The following is a 26434-nucleotide window of genomic DNA, read 5'->3' as shown; positions in this document are numbered from 1 at the left end:
ATATATTTTATATATTATTTCTATATTATATATATTTTATATAAAATATATTTTACATATTATTTTATATACATGTATCTTATATATTTTATATATTATTTCTATATTATATATATTTTATATAAAATATATTTATATATTATTTTATATTATATGTATTTTATATAAAATATATTTTATATATTATTTCTATATTATATATTTTATATAAAATATTTTTATATATTATTTTATATTATATGTATTTTATATAAAATATATTTTATATATTTTATATAAAGTATACAAAAATAGAATATATATATCATATATATTCTATATAGAATATATACATATATATAAAATTACTATACAAATTAACCAAAGCAAGACACGACCCGTGCACTCCTGGGCTGGGTCGCTCACCTTCCGCCCCGCCGGCCCTGGCTCCACGCGGCCGCTCTCCCGGGGCTCCGCTCGCCTGTAGCCGCTGCCCCGTCCGATCCCTGAGGGCCCTGCCCCTGCCCGGCCCCGCTCCCGGCCCGTGCCCGCCCTGCCCCGTCCCGCGGGCCCTGTGCCGGCGGCGCCGCTCCCAGCGCGGCCCCGGCCGCTCCCTCCGCCCGCTCCATCGCGCTCGAACCGCCCGCGCCCCTCACGGCTTCCGGGGCACCGCGCATGCGCACACCGGAGGCACCGCCCGCGCCTCAGAGCGCCCCTCGAACGCCACCCAAAACACAAACACTGTCACAGCGGTCAAACTGGCAAACCAAAGCTTTATTCTTCTGTTGTGGTGGGGTTTTTTTTTTAATTTCTTTTTCTTTTTTTGTTTAAAGTCTTTGCTACAGTACCTAGGACTGCACCCCTATACATAATTAACAATCATTCCTGAAAGATCTGTATTTGGCACCAGTTTGTGTTTACCTCAAACACTTGGGGGGAGGATTAATTTCAAATCAAATTTGGTTGTTTGGTTGTTTTTTTCCAACAGAACAGGAGCTGCCATCATGAAGCCAATTAGCTGAGTTATTGGAGAAGCTTAAAAAACAAAACAAAACAAAACAAAGTCCTTATCTTAACCAACACATTACAGAGAGCTCCAAAACAGAGGTCAAACATTAAAAGGCTGATATAGGCTCAAGTGGTTTATAAAACCTATAAAAAAAGACTACACCAGCACATATGCCCTTTCAGTCCACGCAGTTTAGAAATTAACACAGGGAGCAACTCGCTAGCTGGAAATCTTGTCATGGGAGAACCACATATATACCAACAGGACTACCCAAAATCAAATGTTAAAATGCTCCAATTCCCAATCCACATAAAAGGAGAGAGCTTCATAGGAAGATTAAGTCAATCCATGGCATCATAATTGGTTGGGCAGTTCAAAACTTCCCCCAGCAACCACTTTGTCACTCATACACACAGGCTCACATGTACACGGCTCAATCCCATTCAAATTCCTCATGGAATAAAACGATCCCAGGCTCTATTGAGTCTTTCCCTATCATGCAAGAAATAAGTCTGGCTGTGCTTTAATCACCATCATGTATTACTTCAGCCACAGAGTACCAGGCGGATTAAGTAGAAATGCACAGTTTTTAGCTCGCTGTCTCTGCACAAGTGTCGGAGAGGCTCAGTTCCTGGAGAATTCCGGGTGGGCACACGCAGTCTCCCTTCATGCAGACTCACTGGCCTCCACTGGCTTGATCATGTGGTCAGGTTTGTTGCCTGCAGCGTAGTGATCCCACATCTGGAGGTAGAGCCGCTCCAGGTCCGTCGTGTACTGCTTCGTGTTGAACAGAGGGCTCGATATTCTCTGCTTCCAGACTTTGCCACGGATTTTTTTCAGGCTGCAAAGAGTGAAAGCGGTCATGGGAGGTTCCAAAAACTACATAATACTGTTTTAATTCTGCAATCTACTGTTTTCAGCTAACCCAGAACTGCCTGTGCAACTGTTCCAAAAACAGCTGCTCCCCCACTGTTTTATCCCCTCATCATTTCTGATGCAGACCAGCACAACCACTTTAACTCACAAGAGCTGGGATATTAACTTGTTGCATTACCTCTACTGCAGTAATATTTTACAGCGTGATTTTAACTTGCAGTAAGTGACAAACTGTCGAATCTTCAAATTTAAAAAGAATTAAAAGGTGAACTATATTGAACTTTTTACGATTTTGCACATTTCTTCAGAGCAGGCAGCATTGTAACTCAACTGGGAGTGCTGTTAAGTTACTGTAAAAGCTGAAGTAAGTGCAAGACAAGACATCTCTAGTAGAGGATTGCCCAGCTACTTTAAACAGTAAGATATCTGCAGGATTAAAACTACTGATGTCTCAGCACTGTGCCCAAATATAGTCCAAGCTTGCTTACTATTCCAGGTCAGTTCCCAGTTTCACAGCAATGTCCTCATACTCCTGTCTACTTTTTGCAATGAGCTCAAGACAACCCAGGCAAGTGAGCTGTGAGGCAGCAACTCGTGAGGCAAGAGTCTCTCCTGAAAAGAAGAAAACAAAGAGCAAATCAAAACCAACAAAACCAATCAGGAATAAGTTTGTTAAGTAACATATTCCACACTATGAGTTACTTTCCTTCTGCCTCCACAAGAAGCAAAATTTGCTGGGCTTGCTGTTATTAAAAAACTACCAGTATTCCAACCCCCATGTTCAGTGTAGGTTTCCTGCCTGTTACCTGGCATAGTGACCATTGGAGTCCCAGCCCAGAGCACGTCCATCCCAGTTGTGTGCCCATTACAGAGCGGGGTGTCCAGGCAAACATCAGCCAACTGCCCTCTCCTCACATGCTCTTCTTTGGGGGCAACAGGCGAAAAGATGATTCTGTTTTGGGCCAGACCCAAGTTTTGTGCATACTGCTGAATATTGGGCTCTCCTACAGCTGGGAAACGTAGCAGCCACAGCACACTGTTTGGGACTCTTTTTAGGATCTGTAACAAAAATAAGAAGTAAATACAGGAAGCTCAGAGAGGAACATTTACTTTTCTGAACAAGAAATTACCCCATACCAAACTGCAGTGGAAGGCTGCAAGATTCAAACCACTACAACACTATAGTCGTTCAGTACATTAATCTGAGGTATAAGAGCAGGAATAAAACAGATCTTAATTTTGAATGGAATCACTAGGATTGCACTCCTAATCCCACTGGAAGAGACACAAACTCTGAGCAACAGTTCATAGGGCAGTACTTGGAGTAAATTTATTATCTCATTTATTCATAGGCCAATGCTATGGAATATAAAAAAGATATTACTCCCAAGTAACTCTCAGCAATACATTTTAAGCTGGAATCTGACAGAGATGCTCTCTGCTCAGATCTATCAATCTACCAACTGTCAAGGCCAGTTATGACTCAAATGTAGAGACTAAGAAAGACCAAAATTATTTCACGATGGAGAACCAGCATGGTCAAGCTGTCCAAGACATAAGCTCTCACTGGCTAGATGCACAGACATCATTTGAAATAAATCTAAAAAATTCTATATTCTAGTAAGCCCTGCAACAAAAGCACTGTAAGGATTCAAAATGGCTCAGGGTCAATGTTTTCCACGGAAAAGTTACAGTTTTAACTTGCATGAAGTTTCTGCTAACCTGAACAGAACTGCTGTTCCAGAAGCACATTAGCCCCAGATACTCACATTAGCCCACATCTGTAAGGTGGAAGGATCAATCTTATAGAGCTGATTGAAGTTGCAGTACACAACAGCATCCTCTGGTAAGCCGTACTGAGAGCGGGTGGTAACAATTATAGTCCGGGGAACTTCCTCACCAGTGGCTGCTTTGTTGTTGATCTGAAGGAATGAAAAACAGCTACTGAAACGCTGGAATTGCAGAAAACAAGAGCATGCCCTGTGGAATTGTCCTGAGACACTGCAACATTTGTTAGCATCATAAGTTACTGTAAGCATATCTTTGGTTTTATTATACAAAACAAAATTGTCTACTTACCCACAGCAAGAATTTAACTGGTTTGTGTACACGCTTGTGGATGCCACAATGTTGCAACCACCAAGGCAAAAAACACTGGGCATTTTCATGCCCTTCCTATATCTCCCCGAAATTCCAAGTAACTGGAATAATTGGAAAGAAGAATCATATAAAGAGGCATTACAAATGGAATCTACCCTCCCTAAGGTAACTTAATTTCTGTGAGACCAAAAATGAAATTAAAACTCAAAGACAGAATTAAAAAGCAAAGGTGTTTCTCGGTTTGTTTGGATTTTTGTGGTTAATTTTTGGGTAGGTTCTGTTTGGGGGTTTTTTTTGGGGTGCTCTTTTTTTTTTTAAAGATAAAAGACAACAGGCACAGAACAGATAGTCAAGACTAAAGATATAGACTCATATGCAACTGCTGGACTGTAAGGAACTATCTGACAAGAAAATAGTAGAAATGCTAAAAATTAGGGAAGTTAACAACAAACTTTCAAGAAAGCACAGATCTTACAGCGTTCACAAAGAATAGGAATATGCTGATAAAAACCAGTAGAGGATGAAGATGGGATAATCAAAACACCATGCAACAGTCTTAAGGATTAGTAAAATGGAAGTATGATTTTTAATTTTTAATAATGACATGCAACAATGGCATCAAAACTAGATAAAAATATCGGTAGAGACAGACAACACAGCTACTTAGAGCCTTTTTCTCTAAATACTCATTTTTCATAAGTATGTATTTAAAATTTAGAGTAGTGGCAGTGCAGGCAGCCACAGATGACACACCTGATGTGAATGCCAATGACTCACTGCCACTGACTCCATTAGGAGATGTACGTGATAACTTAGTTCAACAGAAGTTGGTAAAAGTGCTCAGCTCTTGTCCACCTATGCCAAAAAGCAGCTGATACAAAGAAGTGTTTTATTAGTGTGACTGAAAAGATAGAAGTTCTGTTTTAAGAGTGCACAGACAGAGCTTAGAGTGTTTCGTTGTGGTGGTGGAGTGTTAAGAATTCTCTATGAGGACAAGAACTTCAGAAAAAAATGCCAATAAACTTACTGACCAAACTAAGACATAACATGTTATCAACTCAAAGGAAAGTCTCAGTTGTGAACAAAAGAACTCAAAAAGAAACCAAGGCAGGAGATTGTGGATAGAGCAGTGGTAATAAAAGGGCTCATTAAATGATGTCAAACGATGTCTCTCCTGAGAGACTGTAAACTGAGTAACACACACAAGATAATGAGTTATGCCAGTGTCAGAATATGGTATTTCTAAAAAGGAAGAACTGTTCTGCAATGGAAGAAGTGTTAAACAATACCAGTAGCAGTCACAAAAATCCCATTAACTGTTAAGCACTGAGAGGTGGTGATGTAGTGCAGGGTTCTGAAAAATGTAAGGAGATGAATAAATGTTGTTGAGATACAGTGGAATAACTCTGACTCTATTCTATTATTCAATAACTTTTTTTCTAAATGAAAAACACAACAAACTAAGTAGCAGGTCACAAATCCCTGGAGGTTGCAGGGCAAAAAGCAAACCTTGCCTTCAAACAATGAAGTGTCGTCTTTATGCAACAAGAATTAATTTCTTTGGACTTTAGATACCTCTAGATACAATTCCTGTATCTCTGGGGGCAAAGATCATCTTCCAGTACATCTGTGGCTTACAATGAGTTTTCTTCAATATGAGAACTAAACAAATCAACATGATAGAAGACACATTTGCTCGGAGGTTTTTCTTTCTTATTATGTTAAAACATACATAACATAAAACCCAAGAGAACAGTGTCCTGAAGTGCCTCACCTGAGTGGTTGCTAATCCATTACTGATGTTGAATCCATTGATAGTAATCTGAATTTGCCCACGATTAATCATCTCAATGACAGCTTCTGCAATGGTGTTCATGGGGATGACTGGCATACTGAGGGCGGCATTGCCATCGGCATTTTCACAACTGTCAGGACACTTCATCTACAACATATCACACAAGTGTCAGAGAGAGGACTTCAGACTGTACACAGAAACTTGGCACTTCAGTCCCTAACACTGTACACAGACAAGAGCAGCTCTCACCTTAACAATTTTGACATCAGGGAGGCTGTCAAGGAAAGCCTTCAGGTCAATGCCATTCAAAACAATCCTGTTATCATAAATATGACCATTGGACTTGAAATCAATGACTGCTTTTTTCTGTTAAAAAAAATGATTTAAAAAAGTTAAATCCCCAACCAGGTACCACATAAGTGCCATTTTATAAAGACAGCTGTGAAAAATGCTTCTTGCCCTGTCTTCCAACGTACCTTCAGATGGGGGAACATGTTGGCGTGGTCTCCAATGAAGAAAGTGTTTGGCATGTAAGCTAATTTCTCTGAATACTGCTCAGCCACCTCAACTGGGGAAGTTTCTTTATCTGTGATGATATAATCCATGAACAATGCCCCACTGGTTCCAGGATACCCTAGCCACATTGCCTAAAAAACAAGAAAGCAAGGCTACAGTTTCAGGTGCATCACGAACATAAAGGGAGTCTAAAATCAATTAATTTTAAGTTACATTTTCCACCTACAGATTCAAGTTCCTTCTTTTTTATCAACTGAAGATCAACCACTACCTCCAAACTCCATGACCAAGAGAAGTGAACAGTCCAAGTATGTTTTAAAATTGATCCCTCAAGCAAAAGTTGAAGGATCCAGAACACCAACCATCAGCACTTACAGCTTCTCTAAGCTGAGACAATTCCTGGAATCTAGAGTGACTCTGATTCAGGTTGCTCCCATTCTCCTTCCATAGGCATTTCAGAAAATCCTTAGTTTAAAAAAGGAACTCTGATTCTGACTTATGGTAACTAGAATTTCATTAAGCCTAAATAGACTAAAACCCAACAACTCAGTCAATTGCTTCAAATACCCTTTCTTTGTTCTCACCATGGCAAGACAGGCAGTGGTACAGCAACATCCCAGAATTAAGGAGTCCTCTCTCAGGACATTGTCAATTGTCCATAAAGCACATAAAAAAGCCCCAAACTGCTGTTCTTAAACAGAATGATAATATTTGTCTTGCATTTTCTAAGCCCCAAGTCTCTCTTGCCTACAATCAATATGAGCCTTCAGTGTTCGTTCCATTCTGCCAGAAAAAGAGAAACTCTTTGTACTCAAGTGGGTGTTTTTTGGAGATACAGAGCCCTGTGATTTAGTTACCTGAATTGGTGCTGGTCTCAGGGCAAATAATTCATTTCGGGCTCCTTTGGTGTAGCCATTCATGTTAATGAGAATGTGTATCCCATCCTGATGGATGCGATCTGCTGCTTTTCCATTACATGGTATCTGAAGAATAAACAAATACATAAATAAAAGTTCTTTCTGCTTTCAGTCTTTCAGTAATAAATGCAGTTAGTCACCAGCGTACCAACAGATAGATGTCAACTGTATAATTTAATTTAGGTGAGACTAAATTTTGTAATTCCTGGGTTTACAGACGTTTAAGTCCTCAACTCAGCAGTAAAACTCAGCAGCAACAGAACAAAAGCCAAAGGCTTGAAACTGAGGTTATAAAACTAGCACAGACCCCCCACCATTCCTGTAAGGCTAATTAATAATCAAAGCTCACACAGGGCAAGTGACATCTTGACTTATCCATGACATTTATATATGACTATTATCTTCAGACCTAATGGAGGAGTTAGTAAAAAGTAACACTATCAAAACTGAATAATCACAGAGGTCACACAATAACCACTCTTTCCCAGGTAAGGCATTAACACCAACACATCTACAAATTCCAAAATTCTCAAGAGTAACATCAGCCTAATTCAAGAAATGATTGCAACTAAAAATCTCAAAACTACAGGCTGATCTCCTTCTTCATTTAGAAGAACTTAAGTTTGCATCAAAAAAAGCTCACCTGAGATAAGTCAACGAAATGATTTGCTTCAGCCATCACTTTGACACGGAAGTTTGTCCCATCATCAGGACTCAGGGCATAACAGAACACCTAGAACAGGAGGCACCAAAAATTCAGTATCTGCAACAACTTGCCCACAAAATAACTGTACTATAAAACATATGGTATTGCAATTTTAAATATTTAGTTTCATACAAATCATATTAATTTGTGTGGCATTTGCCAGTTGAGAAATAAATAAAAAAAAGAAAAAAAGACACTGAGCCTTTTTTTGACACATTTGAACCAGGGTCCAGTTTTACCTATTTCTGGTGCCAGAGTATGGCACTGCACCCTGCACAAACATATAGACACTGTTCTCATCAGTGCAAGGGAAAGTAATTTTAACAGACAGATTTGCACAGGCATTGAATTCTTTAAGAATGCCTTCTACAGGACACCTTTGAATTTTTAATTAGCAAGAATCATAATTATGACTCAGGGTGAACAGACAAGCCTTGTGGGGAAGCTTTTTAACAGTGACTAATTCTCCCAATTAAGAAACTGCAACTGTATCTGAAAAACAGACAGTTGACAGACTATATGAAAGAGCATCTTTAGCCAACCTAGGACATACAGACACAGAACAAACAGACACCAACATGCAGAGAATTTAACAGGCAAGATAAAAGCATGGTCTTAGTAAAATAACAGATAACTATTAAATATTTAAATTAAGCTCTGTAGAGTTTTATAAACCTAGAACATGAAAGACAGGCCTTTGTCTTGAGCTGATTCAAGGTTAAATGGGACATTCTCCCCACACCTCTTGTATTCAGACCACCACTTTAATTCTTTCAGGAAAAAACCTACTAGTCACAATTCAATCATGTGGCTTTGCCACAAAAATTTCAGACTAAAGACTTCATGACCAGAAAAAAGCAAGAAGGTAGGGGGGAAAAAAAGCTCTGAAACAGAACAAACAAAAAGATTAATAAAAAGCACTTTTTCAAGAAGAAAATACTTAACAACCTTTTAAAAAAATAAGGAAATTTGTGTGACTTGGAAAACAGGAGCTCAAAAGTGAGGCATTTTAGACAGTCATGGGACAAACAACGTAACTGGAAATGAGTTCTATTTACAGACTCAATCCCTTAACACGACACCCACATAAATATAGACGTGACTGTGTTCAGCATTACTAAACTGCATATTCTCCTTCTGCAGAAAGCATAATGTGTCACTGTCCTTTGAAAAAGAGGTAACCAGACCAATCTGAAGTTCACATTTGTGACTCAGGTACCCTGGAGAAAAATGCACTTAAAAAACACAGCAGCAGAGAGTGAACAAAAACCAGGTGCAGAACTGTAAATCAAGTAATCAGGCAGCAGCACCTTGATGTTGAAACATATTTACTCAAAGAACAGCAGCTGAAGCTTAAAGAAGCTTTCCATGAGCCGCAAATCCTACTTACAGCAATTCCAAGGACAAGTACCTAATCTGCCTACCTTCTAAACAACACTTCAAATTGGAAAAAGGAGAATGACTCAGGCTGGAAAGCTCTTTAACCCATAAAAAAAAAAAACAAACCAACAAGAAATAAAAATTGCCCTTTCCTAGTTTAATTGCCCACACCAAGAAAAAAAAATGCCACAGCCATATTTAAAGCTTTAAATATGCAATTTGTGTTTTTTACCTCAAATTTGTCTGGGTTATGCATGCCTGGAATGGACTGCATTAGGTGTGAGGTTGGATGGTTTCCAAAATCAGAGCTCACGTAGCCAATACGAAGTCGACCTTCACTGGCCTTCAAATCCTTGGGATGCTCATATGGTGGCTTGTGAAGAACATTAATCTGTCAAGAAAACAAACACAACTGTTTACAAACTCAGGAACCAAACCCAAAATCTAAACAGAGAGACCAAAAAACCCCCTATGAGTTTGTAGAACTAGCCTTCTTACATGAAGTACTCCAAAGCAGAATCACAACCAATACTCAAGGACTGTCGTGTCTTGCTCTGTGTAACTGCTGCTATCACCACTAAAGCAAGTGCACTTGGAAATCCCAGAGCCCACCAAACACAAAAGCTCACATTGTTCCAGCAAGGATTCACTGGAGGCAAGGTCAGGTTCCAAGCACTGTGGATGCTGGAACTGACCAATCAATACTCTCACACAGCTGCCTGAAGCTGCTCTCAGGGAAGAGTAATTGACTCCCTCCATTTTTCAAAACTGCCCCTCATGTGTGCTTTGGAAAACATGATGAGCAACACTTTGTCCCATCTCTTTACATGTCAGTGACTCAGAAAGCTTACAACAGCTAATATTATGTGAGTATTTAATTTTGAGTATGAACAGGCAAAGCCACTTCTATCAAAACAGGCCTGTATAAAACTTCCTACCTTGTCCAGACACAGATTTCCATGTCTCTCAGCAATAGCCTTCCTGAAACTGTGAGAAAGGGGATACAGCATGCTGTGATGTGGGTGGACAGAAGGCAGTCTGTTTTTCTCCAGCTGATCAGCTACAATGCTAACCAGCTTCTTCATCCTTTCATCATAGTCTGTCCAGTCACAGACAATCTAAAAAAAAAAAAGAAAAATTTAAAGAATATTAGGACAACAGCTTCCTTTTATCTGTATCAGATGTTTCACAGGTTGAGACCAATGTTTCTTCCAAAAATGGGAAGTGAGAACAGTAGTTACTGTTGACGACTGTATAATCTTAGCTTCTGATTTAAGACTTAAGTTTAACCCTTTTACATTTAAATTAGTAACTGATTCATGTGATCAAGCTTAGCATCTGCTGCAGAGGAATCCTAAGGATAACAACCAAAGCCTCATCTCCCTCACCTGCAAACAGTGGGCCAGGTTGCAGTAGGCATCTGGGAAATCAGGTTTCAGTTTCAGAGCAGTTCGGTAAGAGGCGATGGCTTCTGGTATATTCCCTGAATCCTGCAAAGACACAGAGATGAGTCAGCAGGTAAAAATATCCTCAGGGTAGCAACTCACAGTGCCCCACCACACTTTTCTAGGAGTGAATCATTCCCATGTGCTACCTTGTGAATCGAGGCCAGGTTGCTGTGGGCATCAGCAAAAGCTGGGTTTATCTGAATGGCACGGGTGTAGCACTGCAGAGCTCCCTGAACATCCTGCATCTCCTTCAAAGTGTTCCCCATGTTAGAATAAGCATCTGCAAACGTGGGGCTGATTCTGAGAAGTAAAAATAATATGCCATGAACAAGAAAAGCTCCTTCTCCAACAAGAAACCATACTCAGACTTTCTGATTTGCAGAGCAACCACATGAATTTAAAACACGCTACTCTAAGTCACCTTCTGTGTAAATCTGGGGCACTTCCCTCTTAGGAAAGGCTGGGACTATTACAGAGAGTATTCATTTACCTAATAGCCTCTTTGTAATGCATCAGAGCCTCCTGTAGCTTTCCCTGCTGTTGCAGGACACTTGCTAAGTTTGAATGTGCAGCAGCAAACTCTGGAAATACCTGGAAGAAAACAAAGTTGACACTGTCTTTTAAACGCCACCAGCAGACCACAACAAAAATACTTGTGCAGTTATTACTCTTCTTTTTACATGCATTTAATATATTTCCTTACATTTTTTTTTTTGTAACTCGGGTCTCCAAGCAGGAAATCCTCTACTTAGAAGCACAGAGGGGAAAAAACCCCTATGTCCTATCACACATTCCCACCTGGAGTTACCCAGCTCTCCCTCCCATTTGGCTTTACCTCCAGAGCCTTGCGATACAGACGGACAGCTTCCTCGATATTGCCCTGCTCCCGTTTGATGTTTGCCAGGTTGTTGAGAGAGTCTGCATGAGTGGGGCAGAGTCGAAGAGCTGTATTGTAGCATTCTTCTGCTTCTACCACCTACAAAGAAAGGGGTATAGTTAATGTGGTAACACTTATTGTAAGAGCCCTTATCTGTGAGAAGTCATGACACAATCACTTCTAAGGCTCAAGGTGGAGACTTCCTGAATTATTCGTCCTTCTGACTAAGTAAATGAGGAGAGCATCCCATCTTAATAAAGCTAAAAAAAACCCATTCAGTGTGATTTTAAAAAGGAAGAAAGTGCTCCTTACACTGCCTTTCTCCTTCAAAGCATTGGCCAAGTTGCAGTAGGCATCAGGGAAGTGGGGTTGGAGCTCAATAGCCCTCCTGTAGGTGTCTATTGCCAGGTCTATCAGGCCTTGCTCATAGTACACACAGGCAAGGTTGCCGTGCACAACAGCGTGGTTTGGACTCAAGCTCAAGGCTCGGAGATAAGCTGCTACAGCTCTGTAACAAAAAGATAACAAAGAGAATGTGAACAATCATCCACAGAGCAGAGATTATATTGATTATAAAAATGACCTCCAGAAAAGCCCTGAACTTGAAGGGATACGGATCGTTAACGCACATATCCGTCCTGTTAAGATGTTAATAAAAACACAGAGGAGTACTGTCTGAATTAAAAGCTTGATCAAGGGAAGAATTATAATTTTTTATGGTATTTCAAAGCTAGGTTGAATTCTGTAATGATTGGCAGACTAGAAAAAATACTTGGTAAAACAGGAATGACTTCTTCCAACTTGATGCCACATAGTGAACAACGTAAGTCTTCAGGAAAACAAGTTTTCATCTACCTTTTTTAAACATTCTGCATTAACAGGATGTCATGGTTTGACATTTTTTCCTTTGCTCCATTTTTTTCCAGTTTATTATTTGACTATAACAAGATAAACAGTATCATGTCTTTATTCTCTGCACTAACCTACCATGATTTACTTAGACTTCAAAAGTCACTTTGTTCAAAGGAGAGATCTTTAATTATATGCTCCTATAGCACTATATAAATGGCTGAAGCATTCAAACTTCTAGGAAAATCATAACAGTATACACAGTAAATAAATGCTCAAAAGGTGATGTAAAATCTAAAATGAAGAAATATGTCCCTGTTTGGTCTGTTAATTGGTGGTTACATCAGAAATCACTGAATGATTTAGACTGCATGCAGTGCAACTCAATAGATTTAATTACCTGTTCCCTGCAAGCTTTTATTAAATTTCGGGCCACAAACCACAGCTACCAGAAATTATAAACCAATTAACAGATGCAATATGGTACACTGCATGTGAACAACACAGTCTGGATCTCTTTCCATAAACAGAAGATTCATGTATCAGATTAGAGGTCTCAGAACAAGTTAGTTCAACAAGACAGGAGCAGTGTTGCAATCCAAGGCAGTAACACGATGCCAAAACGTCACAAATTCAGAATATTCAATCAGATGCTGAGCTGAACTGCAGCATTTCAGTTTGTCTTACATAGTAGGGAAAGTTTAGATGAGACACACTTGTAAATCATGTCCTAAGTCACATAATGAAAACAAAGAATTCAAGCATTCGTGCCTTTCTTGGACATCTTCAGCCTCCTCAGTCCTAATTTCAAGGCTGAATCAGAAACTCTCACTTCTGACAATGTATAAACTACAAAAAGCAACATGAAAGAATACATTCCACGGGACTTTTTTTATTTTTATTAAATTCCATTAGCCCAGTCTGTCTGCACTTCAAAGCCATTTGCTTCCTCAGCTTACAGCTGAAGTCTTTGCTACCCCTGACCAAAGATACTTTGCAGGAGGAACATAATCTGTATCTTGATACATCTGACAGGCCACTGAGACAGCAACAGCACTGATCTGCTTACCTGTCAAATATCCTTGCCTCCTTCAGAACATTTCCCAGATTGATGTAAGCATCCAAAAAATTTGGGTCAAGTGTAACAGCCTGAAAATATTTTTGAAGTGACAGTTTTGAGCATGAACACAAAAACATTCTCTATGAAACTCAGTTGTTTGTTGGTTTCTTACAAGTTTGATAAACACAATCTGTAAGCATCTAAGACTTCATCAATTACCTAGTAAGGAAGAAAAACTTAAATTATATAAACCAATCACAGATAAAGTTATTCATCTGTGATAGCATTTATTACCTTCAAATTTATTCTTTTTACCTAATCAGCTGCAACTACTGCAGAATAAAGTGCTAAGCACTTACTTCACATCAGGCTGGTCCTACTTAGCACTCCTATCTACTGATGCTATGTTGCCTTTAACTTGTTTTTATGGAAAAATAAAAAAACCTTAACCATATCCTTTATTTACTGTAAAGTAAGACAGCATTTTAAAACTTCAGCAGTGCAGAAAAACAGAGACAAGTTTCACTAGAACAAGAGCAAATACATCATGTGTGCAAGGAAAATTCTGTATCCATTTAACTAAAACATTTTCAGTCTCTTCAAAACTAATAAAATGCAAAAAACCCACTTAAAAAATGATGAAGCTGCAGTACTAAGCTACACATGAGTATTTGACAAGCCCCACTCTTACAGTCTCATGGGAACTATTAATTCCACATTAAAACACTTCATCATCTATCATGAACTAGACATAGATTAAAAAAAAAACAAATCCTGAGCAGATAAATTTTTTTTTGTAGATCTTAAGTCATAAATATCAGGAAGTAACTGTTGCCACATCTTAAATCCAGTTTTAGGGGACTTGAGAAACGTAAGAGATCAGTACAAAATTAATTAATATGCCAATTAGATATTAACTGGAAGGTATCAGACAACTAGTTAATGACATTAATCTAGAAAAGTCTGAAACAACAGTGGTGAAAAATAACCCTAGAGGAGTTCATGTGTCACTTAAACTGTTCTCAGTTTCTCAAAGGACAATAATACTTGAAACAAAAATGACAATGAAAAGTGATTTTAAGCACAAAGTTGTTTCTTCCTCTCACACACGAAACATGCAAAACATTATTACCATCAAAACAGATTTTTAAAAAATTTAATCTAGAAAAGGACTGAAAAATAACTTAATTTTCTCATATTTGACATGTGTGCAGTCCTAGGGCAGTTCTAAATGCATTCCTCTAGTAGCATACAGGGAATCAAACATCAGCAAGTAAAAAACCCAGTTAACATAAGGTGTTAACTAACAGTTCTCCACTACCAAAATAATTTCTATTATCTGCAAGCAGAGAACTGCATGTACATTAAAATCTAGCAGAGAAGCTGAGACTCCCTCAGGCAGTTACCTTTTCAAAGTGATGAATTGCAAGCCAAATTTCTCCTTGGGCATTGAAAACACAGCCAAGATTACTCCAAGCCACTGCAAAGTTTGGTTGAGTCTCAATTGCTTTTAAGTAACAGGCCTTGGAATAGTTAAAGAAGAGAGATACAAGGGAAGGGGAATATTTGTAAAAAGAAAAAAATGAGAAAAAACAATTGTTAGTATGCCTTCTCTAACCAGCCAAAAGTGACCCTGCAGTATAGGCTAGCTTGCGCCAAAACTAATGCGCTGCAAACTGTTGTTGATCCTGCGCCAGCGCAAACCAAAACCCAGGTGCAAGCCCACCATTCTTCAGTTATGCTGACAACAAATAAACCTTTTCCTTCAGACAGACACCAGGTGGCCACAGAAATCACCCCGGAAATAATTCGAGTCGTTGGCCAGAAACATCTGCCGCCCCGAAGCGCGGAAAAACCAAAAAATTACCACGTAAAAAAGTAACACCGCTCGGGAGCAAAATTGTGAAACGCTCTAAATCAGACAGAAACTACTTTAGGGGGGGAAAAAAAAAAAATCAGAAAAAATATTAAAAAAATATAGAGAGCCACTCCACAGGTTTAAGCGTCCTTGTCAAAGGAGATGACACGCCCAAGCCGTATCTTGTTTCCCGGTTTCTCCAGATGCATTTTAGTCACCTGCAGCTTCGAAACCTCAAATGACAGGATTGCAGGAAGGTTTAGGTCCCTGTAATGCAAGCGCAAGAAATCGCTGCGCATCCTACCCAGCACGGCGCCACGCTATCGCTGCGAACTGCTTGGCTCTAGTGATGGCCCCAAGGTGCAGTGAACGGCCAACCAGAACCATTAATCTACCAGACAGGCCCACGAAAAAAAAAAAACCAACAAACGACTCTTGCTGGTTAAATTTGGTGTCTGCACTCTTAAAATGCGTCAGAACCCAATTCCATCCAAAAGGCCACACAGCCTGGAGCTCGGGCGGCCGCCCGATCCGAGATTAATCATCCAGTCAACCGTTCACGGGGGCTGGAATCGCACGCAATGCGCGTTACCGCTGCGCAGCCTTTGCGCTACTGCAGGATCACAGCGCATCATCAGAAGAGCAGAACGCTGCAATCCAAACAAAGAAGAAAAAAGGAAAAAAATGAACAACCAGAAGAGTTAGAAGCTTTTTTTTTTTTTTTTTTTTTTTACTATTAACTATCTCCAATTATTTCTTTAAAAAATATTTTAATTTACTTTTACTTTATCTCTTTGAAAGAATTTGTGGCTAATAGTATAAAATATTCTTACATTACTTGCTTGTAATTAAATATTTTAAGCTGTTTCTGAAGCCACAAGACAGAAGATTCAGGCATGGAGGCAAATGGTTTTGCTGTGGCAGTTACAAACCCGTTACCATATTTCTCATCATGTGACTTTTCGGTGCGTTCCTTGCTGGAAGAGGAGGAGGAGGTGTGTGTCTGCCCTAGATCCAGGCCTCGAGCTCCCTTCAGCGAGGCACCTTACGCATGGAATAGGAGGTTTCACCCACCTGAAACCTTCTAAATACAATATCAGTGGTGAAAAACCAAAAACAAGAGAGAAAATAAAACAAGATCATTAGTAAGAGTTCAACAAAGCAATTGCATTTTTTTGGATATGTCTTAACACATGGGAATGAGGATAATCTGTCTGTAACAAGGGAGACATGCAGAAGGGAGAGGGTTAATCGGGCAATTGCATACAGCAGGGACTTTTTTTTTTTTGGAAGAAAGGCTCTGAAATATCTACAAAGAAATTAAATTTTAGTTCAAACTGTAAGGAATCTGCTGGCTTGATCTTTCAAATGGACTGATAACCAAAGAAACACGTTGCAATTTACTCAAGATGTTTTTCCTCGTTTATTAAGTTCTCACAAAACGGAATAACACTTTCAAACTAGGGTGTCTCCAGAGCTCTGAAACAAAGAAGTCAGCAACCTAAGGCAGGCGCAGTGTCTTGGCCTATACCAGTCACACTAAAGCTGCAGTGAAGTGCAATTCATGTTAGCTGTCCGCTTGGTGGGCCGAGAACCAAGTGTCTCAAAGACTCGCTCAACTCCGAATGCCGCCACAGAAATGGTTTCAACCTGGATCCGACCAAATCAATCCGGCTGCCCTAGGATGGTTCACGCATCCAAGTTGTTCAGAGGAATCAAAACAATATTGAACTTTGAGCCTGCACTCCCCGTTACCCCAGAAAGATGCCACCCCTCCCCAAACGGTGCTGCAGCCAAACAGACAGCTACGCTGTTCATACACTCCACTTCTGAGCATGCGCGTGGGGCTTGGAGTGACAGACGTGGAGCCCAGAGGGGTTCTGATTTCTCCACACTCCTCACCCCTGCAGCGCGGACGCGTAAGGTGGCTTGTAACAAGACAATTTCTTTCTGCAATCCGAATTTTAACGTGCCAAGAATTTTAAACTCATCTTGGGTGTTCGAATTCTCAGTTTAGGAAACGCACGACTGCTAGAAGCCACCTTTCCACTACAGCAAGTTTTCTTTTGATCAGTTCATTTACCAAACAAACCAGCTTTGTCCTTCCGATTTCTTTATTTTGGGGGAGGGGAGAGGGAAGACATGAAGAAAAGATATTGGGGGGTGGGGGTAGGGGGGTGGTGTGTGTCGCATACTGCAGCTATTGATTATTTACTAGCCTTTCTTCCACTATCGAGGGAAGGGAAAAGTTAAAAGAATAAAAATCTTTAAAAGCCAATATTACAAGGTAACATTTGGATAAGTTTCTTCTCCACTTACAAGCCACAAAGGACTTTAGAAGAGCAGCATTTTCAATAGCACCTGCATCGTACAGGCATCTGGAGCTAACCACAGGCTCTCTGCTTGGCACCAGCAGGCAAGCCTCAGATCTGAAGGATTGTTACTTATTTCCAGAAGAAAGCATGATGGAGCCCCTGCCCAATACTTCAGAATGGTATCAGATAGTCTAGTTCAGCAGCAAGGCTTGGTAATTTTCCATTTCTTGACTTAAACCAACTTTTTAAACATGGACATGCCATATCTTGCCCTGCAACTACTCTGGGGTGTTTCAGTGCCTTCAGTTTTCAGCAGTTTCTCGGACTGTCTGTAGATCAACGCAGCTTTGAAGATTTGGTGCAAAGTTCAAGTGTTCAAAACACTGACGTTTACATGTATTCTACCCAACACCTACCTTGGCTTCTTCCAAGCGACCCAGGGCTTTGAGCAGGTTCCCCAGGTCACTACGAACACAGTACAAGTCCTGAAAAACCAAAGTCACACCATCAGCTTCAGGACTTCAAAGGCCCCACAGGTCTTCACAAAGAACTTGCAAAGGAACGACCCAGTCCACCAAAGCTTATTTTAAATTCTTAATAAATACATCACAAACGTAAATTATTTTTCAGACAGCGCACAATCTGACTGAATTTAGTACTGTAAAAATGAACTATAAAGACTTAAAAAAGTAATCTCACATACAAATCCTCTTTATACAGAAACATAAAAGAAAACCGTAAACAAACACTCCCCCCAGCAGATTAAGTCCTTTTGCCATATGTAAGTATTTGAAGTCCCTTTTTTTCCACCCCCCCTCAAACCATGACTTAGACACACCATTAGTGTTATGGCTTTTAAATAGATATATAAAGTGATTTTGCTTTCTGCATCCCTAAAGCAGTTTTTCTCTCTGTTTTGCCCACTAATCCATCCATTTTCAACAGCTCTGCCACATGTTCTTGTTCTTTCATTTGTCTGAAATGAAAGCACAGGCTGCAATTGCATTATGTAGCAGTAAAGACCACAGAGAATGGAGACATTTTGTCAACACTAACAAAACCATTTTCTAACCTAAACAAAACTCAACTCCTGTAAAAAACCCACCATCTCACATTATTTTAACCAGTGCATGAAATCAACTGGTCACACAATTCAGCATAATAAGGTAGACAAGTTCAGGTAGGGTGAAGAACACAGAGAAATAAGATTCTGAGCTTTTGCTGGACTGGGTTTGCATTTGCTTTTCCTAAGAAAAAATGACAGATGCACACCAGACCCATGCTGCATTTAAAGTACTTTTTGTCAAAATGCATGACCAAACAGCAAGCAGGTACCTTCAACATGCTGAGCAGTACTATAAACCTTTAATGAGTACCATGCAAAATAAACAGGAAAGCAGTTCCAGACAACCTTTACTAAAAATGTCAATTTGAAACAGTCACAACCAAAAATCCAAACACCAGGCCAATCTTATAGGAGTCACTTATAGACAGATACTCAGCTTCAGCCAGTGAAACTTAAAAAGGATGCTTCTGTAAACCAGTCCACAACAGAAATCTAACACAGGAAATTCTCATCACCATGAAGTCTCTGACTCTGGGCTAAAGTAATACCTGACAATTTTTCAAGATCTCACATTCACGTCTAAGGACTGGTTGTCTCACTGTAATACTACCTTAAAGCACACAAACCTAAATATGAGGCCACTCAATGAAACTTCTGACTTGAGAAAAAAACTCCTTGCTTTTCTGTTGTCTGAGCAATACAGATAAGTGTACAACAGCAGCCCTTTACTGCAATATATTGCAATACAAAACTTTTTTGACAGAAGCCTTTCAAAGATCCTTAAGAAAAGTATTAACTAGATCATTGAGTTCATGGTGTACAGACTGGAAGGGTTACCATTTGTTCATTCTTTGAGAGCTGCTATTTTTGTGTCCTGAGACAGCAGTAAAGGATGGACTTCTATAAAATAAAGCATTACTTACAGGGTTGTACTGAAGGGCAGACACATATGCCTGTACTGCTCCTTCCATATCACCTGCAGCTACCAGTGCAGCAGCCAAATTAATATATCCATCAATGAAATCTGGTTTGAGGCGCAGTGCATGTCTGTAATGTTCAATTGCCTCCTGCAGCTGTCCACGTTCCTTGTACACATTGCCCAGATTCGAGTAAGCTTCGGCCAGCAGTGGGTTCTGTTTAATAGCCAAAGTGCTGAAGTGAGCAGACCTGGAGAAAATGAGACAAGTTATCAAAAAAAAAAAAAAAAAAAAGAAGCCCACAAAGCAAACAGAAAACCCAAACAAACTCACCCTTGACATTCAGTGTTTTCCCTGTTTATCTAGTTAACCTAATGAACATTCATGCTTAAGCAAGCCAAACACACAGCCAACAAATTTGGACTTACAGAACTGTCTTGTATGTTTATGTTCCCAGCTTAAACTCTCATCTCCCTGGTTCCCATTTCAGATTTGACTGAACAAGGACAGCTCTCATTGACAGTCAGAAGGGTCTGAACTGCCTCACCAAACCTGAGCTGAACACACTTGGAGAAAACACTACAGGAATCCTGTGAGGCCTCTTCCAATATATTTATGCTTTAAGCTATGTTCCACTTGATACTCTTTTCAAGAAGCAGGGCACAGCTTACATGCAGAATTCTGTCGTATCCTCACCCATTTTATTTTCCCACATCTGAGCTGTTATAACAGCTTCATTCAGAAGCCTATCTAAAACAGATCTAGTCAAAAGTTCTTACTTCCTTCACCAGCAAACATGAACTTACAGCTAGAACAAGTAAAGTTCAAAATGCTGGAGGCACAGAAAGCAAGATCAGGAATGGGAAAGCAGGAAGAATATGAGGACAACTTTCAGATCACAAAACCCCTTTAGTAATCACGTTGTTTTGCAGCCAACAATCAGTTTTGCAACTTAAAAAAAACCAACCAAACAAAAAACCAAACAAAATCCAAACTACAAACTTATACAGCAGGTGGAATGAACATTAAATCCCGCCAGTACAACACAAGTGTGGCTGATGCTCTGATGTTCACATGTACAATACTAAAATTACACAAGAATACTGGCAAGGTCTGCTGTTGGTCGTAAAGCTGGTGAGTCCAACTTGTATTTCTCTTACCATGACAAAATTTGGAAAGGAAGAGCCCTACCTGTCCAGTCGGCGGCACTGGAAGTGAATGGACGACAGTAACAGAAGCACCCCTGTGTTATCAGGCTCCTGCCTCCAGAGCTGCATGCAGTGTCTCTCTGCTGCTTCAAAGTCTCCTGCCTGATACTCACGATGAGCCAACTCCGCTAACCCTTGGAAGGAAAGCATACGTTTCGTTGGTTCTGGAGAGTCACCAAAACATTCAGAGGGGGAAAACAAAAAGTTAGATGATGGGAACAAAACAAAAGCAAAACAAAACCAAAAATAACAGCAAAACAAAACGATGAAAAAAAATGTACACAAATGGAGGATGAAAATGTTTGAAATGATATAAAATACATGGCAGGTGATGGTTGGAGCTCGCAAATCTTCATGCACCAATCTTTTACCATGGAATTTTTAACATTATCTGTACAGGTGCATGGCTTTGTCAGCTAACAACCTGGAAAAGGCAGACTGTAACGCCTGTGAATATCTGTAAGTCAATCCTTTTCCTGTATTCTGTTAAAGAGACTCCTGTCATGATATGGTACTTTGGTTCATAACAGTGGAAGTGCTGCTAATAGAACAATGATTCTCCTCACTCTCCCCCAAGACTGCAAGTCCTGTGCTTTGCAATGTTAAAAATAAGTTCTAACAATTTATAGGGAAATGAAGGACAAGAAACAAAGACTTCAAAGGACTTCACAAAACAAAGTTTTGATGTGAGTATTGAAAGCCCTAAAAAAAACAAGGGGGGGGATGGTTATCATTCCTTGAATTCTCCATACTCCTACACTTTCTCTAAGGAGTCAAATCCCTTCACAGAAAAAAAAATGGCCTTGAAACAATATCTGATGAGAAACAAACACACACTTCAATGATTATGCAACTGGCCTACAGGAGGAACCATTAAACAGGCAGGGTACAGGAAAGGAGTTACTGCTCCTGGAGGCTTAGCTGGAACAGGAGTGACAAAATGCTTTTAGTATTCAATATCCAACTGTGGAGAACAAAATACTTAAATAAAACACCACCTGTTTTAGACAAAACAACCTTATCTGTGAAAAGTACGTTATTTCTTACAAGGAAGATTCTTCATTAAAATACAAACAAGTGCAGCTTGGAAAAAAACCATAACCATTCATCCTGGAAAGAACTGTTGGCTTTCCAATTCCACCTTTATACCAATAGCTCTTACTATTAAAAGGTTTGTTTACTGCAAGTATCTCTCATTTTTCCTCCTGAAGCCTGGCATTTTCAGTACTCTGCAGTCACTTAATCCCATTCATGAAACACTTCCTACCTGGACCTACTGAGTTTTAAAATTCTGAATTTAAATGAAACATATAAATGCTTCCATTGTCTCTGTCAGTGGTAACAACTGTTTCATGGTAAACTGGAACTAGCAAAGCCACTCACTTAAGACACTTGACAAATTAGTGACCAAGTATCTTCATCCAGATTAGATTCCTGTTTTCTAGGAGCCTATCTTAACAGCTTCCAAACCCTGAATAAGGGCAAAGTGGACTTCAGTGTCTGGTTAAACCTAATGGCAAAGATAAAAAGATACAACTTTTATTCAACACGAGAATGTTGAATCATAGTTGCAAACCACACCATTTATAAATGGTGCTGACAATAATAACGATACTGGAGCACCAACAGACTGTTCCTTGCTCTGTCCTTCTGCTGTTATCAGGTTTAGCCCCTCTGGCAGTGTGTGTATTTTCAAGTTCTGCTGATGGTACAAACACAGGGAAACCAGATAGAATAAGAGCATGTCTCATGAACTTAATAATTTCCTCTTAAAATTTCTATTGTGTTATTAAATTTCAAAGCTAAACAAACAAACAAACAAACAAACCCAACCACCACCAAAAGTTTAAACTTTGATACTCATGACCACTTGGAAAGAAGTTTCCAACCATTAACTAAATGCTACATTTTTCCTACTTTAAGTAAATGAAAGTCAAACTGAAGTTGTAGCTCCCAGGGCAGGAAAGTAGGTGGTGCAGAAATATTGTATTTAACACCTTGGAATCAGAGCTGCTAACAAAAGCAACAAAACAAGAGAAACACTAACGTGTTCTTTCATTTATCAACAGTCTCTATTTACAAGAAACCCACAGCTCACTCCTAGAGACAGAGCAAACAGTGCAAAATTGCTGGCAATCTACCTCCAAGGGAGTGTTTCAAGAACGATCCTCAAGAAGTTCACTGAAAAGCAGGAAGATGACAGGCACACCACAGAGTTCAGAATGAGCTCAACTTTTAACAGGGGCTGGAAGAAGTTATGCAATGACTTGTACCCATAACGCAGCCAATCAACGGATGCTCGCTGAATCAATTTGTAAAGAAAACAACTGCACAGAAGAGTCACGGCCAGAAAAAACCCTTATGGAGTCCTGCATAAATGAATTTCGGTACCTGGGCTAACTCGTGCTGCATGCTTTGACTGTGACCTTGGAAAAGTCTAGCACATGTTGTGACAACGACCTTCCCTGAGGCTTCTAGAGAACACGAGCAAAACAGGAACCTGCACAGAACCATCACAAACACACCTAAGGCCACCTTCCCGCTAAAAACACGGTCCTAAACACTTGCCATACCCTAGTGCTCAAGCTTAGGTTTAGATCCAGTCCAGGTCCCCAGAGGAGCGGCGGTCACCTCCCTGTGGGAGGCGGTGGCAGTGGTGAGGATGAGCAGTGGTGAGGATGAGCAGTGGTGAGGATGAGCAGTGGTGAGGATGAGCACAGGGCGCTCCCCACGTGTCGTTCTCAGGCTACCAAAGGATGCTGCAGCCTCGCTGACCAGACACATAGTCCGGGCTAAAGAGCAATGGAACACCGTATTGCAGCACTCTCCCATATCACTGCCGTTTCTCTTCACGTCCCTATCTCTGCACTGGATCCCGTCTCTTTCTCCTAAAATCCTCCTTTCCCGAGACATCGTTTCAGCTTTCCATACTCTTCATCCTGTCTGGATACAGAAAGCCCCAAAAATCTGGGGGATAAACCTGTGTTGTCCTTTCATCCTTTCAGTAAGCACAACGCTTCTTTTTCTTGGTGTACAGGCAAAGATTTCTCCTCTTCTCCGTCCCTGAAGTTCTACATCTGTAAACTAAATTTAGGGCAGGATCCTTCCCAGCTACAACGCGCTATCTCACTGTTGGGAAACGCGCTTCAGTGCTCGGCCGTGCCACAGAATCCCAGAACCTCGCTGGGAAGGGACCTTAAAGATCATCTCGCTCCAATTCCACTGCCGTGGGCACGGACACCTTCCGCTAGATCAGGCTGATGAAGAAACTCGTGCCTGAGTGCAGCGAGCGATTCTGAAGAACCCAGCACACATTTTGGGTCAGGCTTTCTACCCCGCTTCGTCCTCTAACGCAGTCACCTGACAGCGTGACATAAATATAGCAGCGGGCCCGCGGCACCGACACCTCCCCGACACCTCCCCGCGCCGCCCCGGCAGCGGCTCCCGGGCTGCCCACGGGCAGCGCCCACCGCGGGCCGCGCTCGGGCCCCTCCGCCCGGGGACCCGCACAGACCCACACAAAGGCGGCGGCGGAGCAGCCACGGCCTCGCCGCTTCTGGAAAGTTCCGCCGGGCGAGCGGGGAGCGGCCCCGGGGGCGAGGGCACGGCCCGGCCCCCGCTGCCCCCGGCGCGCCCGTCCGCGGGGAGCGCGCGGCATCCCACGGTACCTGTGCTGTCCGCCACGTTCCCCACGGAGGTCGCCATCGCGACGGAGCCCGGCGGGGCTGTGGCGGCGGCGGCGGCAGAAGGAGGGCTCGGGCAGGCCGAGCTGCCCGCGGTCGCGGCGCGCTGAGGCGGCGGACCCGAAATGGCGGCGGCGGCGGTGCCGAATGGCCGCGGCCGGGACTATCTCCGCGCGAAATAGTCCGGGCGGCGCCGGAGCAGCGCTGCCGGGCGGCGCGGCGGAGGGATTCCCGGAACTCTGTGAGACGAAACGAATATCCCTCCGCGCACAGCGCTGCGCCAAAGGCGGCGGGACTGCGCGTGCGCCGCTGCCACCCCCCCCCCCCCAAGCACAGGGTTCGGCCGCACGTGGCCCCGCGGCACCGGGACAGGGACCCTGCGGGGAACCGGGGCCTGTGGGGACACCGGAGCCCACCGGGGGCACCAGGGCCTGTGGGGACACCGGAGCCCATCGGGGGCACCAGGGCCTGTGGGGACACCGGAGCCCATCGGGGGGGCATCAGAGCTTGTGGGGACACCAGAGCCTAGCGGGACACCGGAGACCACCGAGGCATCACAGCCCCCCAGGACACCAGAGCTTACGGGGCATCAGAGCCCATTGGGACACCAGAGCCCATCGGGGGCATCAGAGCTTACGAGGATGCCTGCGCTCACTCACCGGGCACCGGCAGAGGGACAGCAGCAGAAGCGTCCGTGCCCCAGTTCAGGGTGTGTTTCCATGGGCTCTGCCAGCCCCACCACGGCTCCACACCCAGCCCCGGGGTCTGCTCGTGCTTTCCCGGGTGGCTGAAAGTGAGGGGTTTCTTGGCCTCAAATTACCAAATTCTGATTTCTGGAACTAACTGCCACTTAAAAGTAGGGCAGCTGCTTGGGAAGTGTCGAAATATCAAAACAAGTCAGGGGTGAGATGTCAGACGTTGTATTTGTTCTCCCAGAGAAAAACCTCCCCTTTATGAAATGAAAATTGCTTTATACTTGTTTATCAACAGCAAGTGTTTTATTCTGAGCAAGCTTTTTTTTTTTCCCCTGACAGACATGAATGTATCCGACAGGCCAGTATTTCTGAGGAATTGTTTTACATCTATAAACACTGAACTGTATCTGGATGCTGGAGCTCGTACAGGCTACGACAAGCCAAGGCTTCAGCAGGACATGTTTGTCTAAAGCTTATTTTTCACCGTTCACTCCATCACATAACATGTTTTATAACCAATTAAAATATTATATTAAAAAAAAAAATAATCTGCTCATTAACACAGTCCACACTACACTGTTCCTTACACCAAACTGGGGCAGGAGACACTCAGGAGCCAAGAGTGGCCCAGGACAGCCATCATCTCAGGAAAGGCAGTTTATTCATCTGAGTCCAGGTCACTGTCTCCTGCGATGGAATGAAAGTCCTCGCTGTCTTCCTCATCCTCAGACAGATGGACCTGACTTAACACACTTGGCCCAGAGCGCTGCTGTTCCTCCTCCTCCTCCTCTTCTGAGATCTCATACCCTCCAATACTGCTGAAACTCGTGTCTCTTGTATTGGATTTTGGGTCTGGTTCTTCATAGCTGCCGTAACTAGAAGAAAGAAGAGAGCGATTTCAAATGAGCTGCTGGTACCAACAATTCTGTATTTAACTCCTGTAAAAGCTCCTTGGCTTGAAGTCCTGTGAACACTCAGAACTGCTGTGCACTTCAGTTCTGCCACTGGCCAGCTTTCTAAAATAAAAACACGCACCAGTTCTCCAAGGAAATTCAAGTATCCCCACCCCACTCTGATATACTCAGGGCAGGAAAAACAGATCCCTCCAACACCTTCTATGTCTCACATTCACTGCAGACAGAAGGCAGACAGCCTGTTCTCATCATCATCTCCAGCATTT

At 41.8% G+C, this 26434-nt stretch overlaps 3 protein-coding genes across 7 annotated transcripts in view; all 3 read right to left on the bottom strand.

Annotated features, from left to right (window-relative positions):
* The window catches only part of GCNA (germ cell nuclear acidic peptidase), an 11625-nt gene extending 10969 nt beyond the window's left edge, over window positions 1–656 (bottom strand). Inside the window, exon 1 of the mRNA XM_027663128.1 lies at window positions 406–656. Coding sequence (XP_027518929.1) covers window positions 406–656 — 251 coding nt within the window. The remainder of the gene's footprint in view (window positions 1–405) is intronic.
* A 76-nt stretch (window positions 657–732) lies between these two features.
* OGT (O-linked N-acetylglucosamine (GlcNAc) transferase) lies at window positions 733–24742 on the bottom strand. Of its 3 annotated transcripts, XR_003530875.1 has the most exons (23): window positions 24545–24670; window positions 20860–21040; window positions 19675–19918; window positions 18102–18170; window positions 14919–15035; window positions 13522–13601; window positions 11916–12111; window positions 11562–11702; window positions 11217–11317; window positions 10873–11026; window positions 10667–10768; window positions 10217–10396; window positions 9511–9669; window positions 7836–7925; window positions 7133–7258; window positions 6236–6406; window positions 6009–6125; window positions 5739–5906; window positions 3944–4065; window positions 3634–3786; window positions 2671–2923; window positions 2353–2476; window positions 733–1829 (listed from the first exon to the last, which is right to left on the bottom strand). XR_003530875.1 is itself a non-coding variant. In XM_027663267.1 (22 exons), the coding sequence occupies exons 1-22, from the start codon at window positions 24579–24581 to the stop codon at window positions 1655–1657; spliced, it is 3108 nt and encodes a 1035-aa protein (XP_027519068.1). In that variant the 5' UTR covers window positions 24582–24742; the 3' UTR covers window positions 733–1654. The 3 variants fall into 3 exon arrangements, 2 of the variants coding, with proteins under 2 accessions (XP_027519068.1, XP_027519067.1); XM_027663267.1 differs by lacking the exon at window positions 3944–4065 and having other exon boundaries at window positions 20860–21010; window positions 24545–24742; XM_027663266.1 differs by lacking the exon at window positions 3944–4065.
* Window positions 24743–25524: 782 nt separating this feature from the next.
* Window positions 25525–26434, bottom strand: part of TAF1 (TATA-box binding protein associated factor 1) — a 42766-nt gene continuing 41856 nt past the window's right edge. For 2 of the 3 annotated variants that reach the window (XM_027663099.1, XM_027663100.1), the window contains one exon: window positions 25897–26129. In XM_027663099.1, coding sequence (XP_027518900.1) covers window positions 25913–26129 — 217 coding nt within the window. In that variant the 3' untranslated portion in view covers window positions 25897–25912. Of the gene's footprint in view, window positions 26130–26434 lie in introns of all 3 variants that reach the window. The other variant, XM_027663101.1, reaches the window with a different exon arrangement.

The sequence above is a fragment of the Corapipo altera genome, unplaced genomic scaffold (assembly GCF_003945725.1).
Source record: "Corapipo altera isolate COAL_440 unplaced genomic scaffold, ASM394572v1 107b, whole genome shotgun sequence".
Classification (NCBI taxonomy): domain Eukaryota; kingdom Metazoa; phylum Chordata; class Aves; order Passeriformes; family Pipridae; genus Corapipo; species Corapipo altera.
Note: the sequence above shows the minus strand (reverse complement) of the source record. Positions and strands in the feature narration are given on the sequence as shown.